The 4,348-nt window shown below is 42.6% G+C and overlaps 1 protein-coding gene across 1 annotated transcript; it reads left to right on the plus strand.

Annotated features, from left to right (window-relative positions):
• Positions 1–1,610: 1,610 nt before the first annotated feature.
• On the plus strand, positions 1,611–3,692 carry LOC141628960 (uncharacterized). Its single transcript, XM_074442040.1, has 5 exons — positions 1,611–1,751; positions 1,871–1,956; positions 2,502–2,841; positions 2,884–3,060; positions 3,258–3,692. The coding sequence occupies exons 1-5, from the start codon at positions 1,611–1,613 to the stop codon at positions 3,690–3,692; spliced, it is 1,179 nt and encodes a 392-aa protein (XP_074298141.1).
• Positions 3,693–4,348: the final 656 nt, after the last annotated feature.

A 4,348-nucleotide genomic window follows, 5' to 3' on the forward strand; every position in this document is an offset into this window, starting at 1 on the left:
CTCTTCTTCTACTCCTTTCTACTCGGATTTGGTTTTGTAATTGGTATTTTCTCTCCTTTTTATTCCTTAATCGCAATTATTATTTTGTTTCTACCTTTCTCCCATTGCTTTATTACTGTTTACTCGATTTTCCATTTCTGTTGTTATTATGTTTAATTCCTATTATCTATATGTTATTGTTGTTGATTCAATAGTAATGTGTAGCTAATTTCCCTTCGCTAAGGCTAGAGAATCCATGATTATGAAGGAATATTAATTGCCGTATTAGGTCTTGTGCTTTTTTGGCCTCTGTTGTTAATCGCTGCATTTAACTGTTTCTGTCTAATTGAGTCGACGCAATTAGTCATTTTATCATAGTAAACCTTGACCTAGACCGGAAGGTTGGAAAGGGCGAGACTTGTAGCGAACATTAGGGCACTGTAGTGACGGCGGAAGCTAAGCTATTTGTGCTTTAGGGCGAATTGAGACCGGAAGAAGATATTCACTGCTCCTCAGACCATACTTTCATTGACCTAAGACCTAGATTGCTTGACTAAATGATCATGGTGAACCGACTGTCTTAGCTGCTTTCTCTTTATCTGCTTAATCCTTTTTCTCTGCCCTTTTCTCTTTCTCATTCTCATTAGTTTAGAACAACAACCCAATTAAAACCCCCATTTTGGTTACCGTGACGAACTTAGACAAAGCCGACATTTTCCGATCTCCCTGTGGAGATCGACCCGACTTCCCTAGCTATATTAGTTAGAGCATGTTGGTTATTTTTGATAGGTATATGACTGCCCTGTCAGGCTACTGTGTCTTCTCAGCACATCACAGTAGAAGAGGTCGAAGAAAATGAAGAAGGAGAGGAAAAGATGCATCCATCTTCTGTCTTCGATCGAATAAGTCCACCTGCAGAGAAGTGTCGTCCTTCTATATTTACAAGGCTAGGGAGACCAAGTGATTCAACCAAACACATGTCTGTCTTTGCTAGGCTTGGCAATCAAGGAGAAAATAAAGTCAAAGTATCAATACCGTCGTTGCGCACAAACAAGAAGGGCGCAATACATGAACGCTTGGGCAGTCCATCAAAAAAAGTCTTCAGTCGACTAGGAGCTCCCAAGAAGAATAGTGGTGAGGGTCATCCTCTCTCAGCCTCTACAACACAAAATGAAGAAGAAGTACGAGTAAGCGATGACTTGGGAAGCGCGATACTATCTCGCATGAAGCATATGCAAGTAGTGGATATCATCCAGCATGAGCCACTCAAAGCAACGAGGCGCGTACTAGTCCTCACTGGTCATCCACAAAATGTTGGAGAGCCCATGCCTTCATCTTCACACTCCTAAGATGCGAAGAAACCAAAAGACTTAGACGGTACATCGTCGTTGTATCACATCACAGTAGAAGAGATACTTAACGAGATCAAAGAATTTGAGGCCGATGGGGCCCCTGAAACACTTGAAGACGGGGGGCAATCTACTGTATATGAAGTCAAGGAACTCAACTTGGGAACTAATGAAGATCCTCGACCCATTTATGTCAGTGCTCTGCTGTCTAAGGAAGAAGAAGAATAGTACTACAAGTTGTTGGTCGAGTACAAAGACGTGTTCGCTTGGAGCAATAAAGAGATGCCTGGACTCAGCCCAAAAATTGCAGTTCATCATCTAGCAATCAAAAAGGGCAACAGTCCCAAAAAGCAGCCTCAACGTCGTTTTAGGCCAGAGCTTGTACCTGAAATAGAAATGGAAGTCAAAAGCTTATGGAAGCAGGTTTCATTCGCGAAGTTAAATATTCTACCTGGATAGCAAACATTGTCCCAGTCTGAAAGAAGAATGGACAATTGTGCATATGTGTCGACTTTAGAGACCTTAATGATGCATGCCCGAAGGATGACTTCCCTTCGCCAGTCGCAGAGTTGATGATCGATGCAACCACTGGTCACGAAGCACTCTCCTTTATGGATTGTACTACTGGGTATAATCAAATTCATATGGCACCTTAAGATCAAGAAGCAACAGGTTTCAAACCCTAAAAGGGATCTTCTGTTACACGGTCTAACCGTTTGGATTGAAGAATGATGGTGATACGTACCAACGCGCAATGCAAAAAATCTTCGATGACATGCTGCATAAAACAATAGAATGTTATGTTGATGACGTGGTTGTCAAATCAAAGAAAAGAGAAGACCATATTAAAGACCTCCGAACCGTCTTTGAAAGACTTAGAAAATGTCAACTCAAGATGAATCCACTCAAATGTGCATTTGGTGTCACATTTGGGAAGTTCTTAAGGTTTATGGTCGGGCACCGAGGCATTGAAATTGACCAAACAAAAATCAAAGCTATCAACGAAATGCCAGAACCAAAGACAATGAAAGAGCTGCGCGGATTGCAAGGACGTTTGGCATACATTAGAAGGTTCATATCTAACCTACCAGGACGTTGCCAACCATTCAGCAATCTCATGAAAAAGGATGCTCCATTCCAATGGGATGAAAAATGCAAAAATGCTTTTGATAGCATCAAGAAGTACTTGGCCAGTGCACCAATGCTGGGGGCACCAATTCCAGGGAAGCCGCTTGTCCTCTACATCGCTGCACAAGAGCGCTCACTGGGGGCAATGTGTGCTCAAGAAATTGAAGACCGCAAGGAGAAAGCACTCTACTACTTGAGTCTTACCTTGGTGGGAGCTCAATTAAATTACTCGCCCATAGAGAAAATATGTCTTGCTTTGGTGTTCGCAATCCAGAAGTTGAGGCACTACATGCAGGCGTATACCATACATGTGGTCTCAAAAGCTGATCCAATCAAGTACATACTCTCAAGACCAGTCTTGTCAGGAAGACTTGCGAAATGGGCTGTGATACTTAAGTAGTACGACTTTGTGTTCGTGCCTCAAAAGGCTGGGAAAGGTCAAGCTATCGCCAACTTCTTTGCTGATTATCCAGTACCAGCAGAGTGGGAAATTTCAGATGACCTCCCAGGAGAAGAAATCTTCTACGTGGACGTTCTACCTCCATGGCAGATGTACTTTGACGGTGCTGTGAGAAAAGACGGAGCTGGAGCTGGAGCCAGAATTGTATTCGTAAATCCTTAAAATCATCTCATGCCATACTCCTTTACGCTTACTCAGTTGTGCTCAAATAATATGGCAGAATACCAAACTCTCATACTCAGCCTCCAAATGGTGATCGAAATAGGCGTTAGAGATATGGACATCTACGGTGACTCGAAGCTGGTGGTCAACCAAGTCCTTGGTGAATATGAAGTGAAAAGGAAGACTTGATTCCCTACCATCAATGGGCATTACAACTTCTGAATCAACTTGACGACATCCATGTTGGTCATGTGCCAAGGAGTGCTAATAAGTTGGCTGACGCGCATGCTAAACTTGCAGGCACTTTGGCACTGGGGACAAAAGAGTCTATGCAAGTCCCAGTCTTCAATCGTTGGGTGGTATCATTGCTTGAAGGAGAAGAAAATGTAGATACAACCAACATGATATGCGTCTACACAGTTGATGAAGATGACTGGCATCAACCTATCATTGATTTCATGGACCACCAAAAACTACCCGACGATCCCAGACACAAGGTAGAAATACTTCGACATGCTCCAAAGTTCATTCACTATAAAGGGACACTCTACAGATGTTCTTTCTCGCCGCCACTGACTACTTCTTTCTCGCCGCCACTGACTACTTCTACATGAGAATATCCTCGCCGCCACTGACTACTTCTCAAAATGGGCAGAAGCCATCACACTACGAAAAGTGAAGAAAGAAGATGTTTTGGACTTCATTCGAACCCAAATCATCTACAGATATGGTGTACCTCAACGTATTACAATAGACAATGGGAAACAATTCTTCAACCATCTGATGACAAGTCTGGGAGAAAAATTCAAGTTCAAACAATACAAGTCATCCATGTACAATGCTTCTACAAATGGTTTGGCTGAAACCTTCAACAAGCCCCTTTGCAACTTGCTGAAGAAAGTAGTAGCAAAGTCAAAGCGAGACTGACATGAAAGAATTGGTGAGGCGTTGTGGGCGTATCGTACCACATACAAAACACCTACTCAAGCAACCCCGTATGCGTTGGTGTATGGAGTGGAGGTTGTGTTGCCATTATAGTTGGAGATCCCTTCCTTGTGCATCGCTATTCAAGAAGGACTCACGGATGACGAAAATGACAAATTGCGATTAGCAGAGTTGGAAGATCTCGATGAAAAAAGATTAGAGGCTTAACAAAATCTCCAATGTTATCAAGCAAGGTTATCACATGCATTCAACAAAAAATTGCGCCCTCGTTCTTTCCAAGTGGGAGACCTAGTACTTGCAGTACGAAAGCCAATCATTACCTCAA

The sequence above is a fragment of the Silene latifolia genome, chromosome Y, assembly GCF_048544455.1.
Source record: "Silene latifolia isolate original U9 population chromosome Y, ASM4854445v1, whole genome shotgun sequence".
Lineage (NCBI taxonomy): Eukaryota > Viridiplantae > Streptophyta > Magnoliopsida > Caryophyllales > Caryophyllaceae > Silene > Silene latifolia.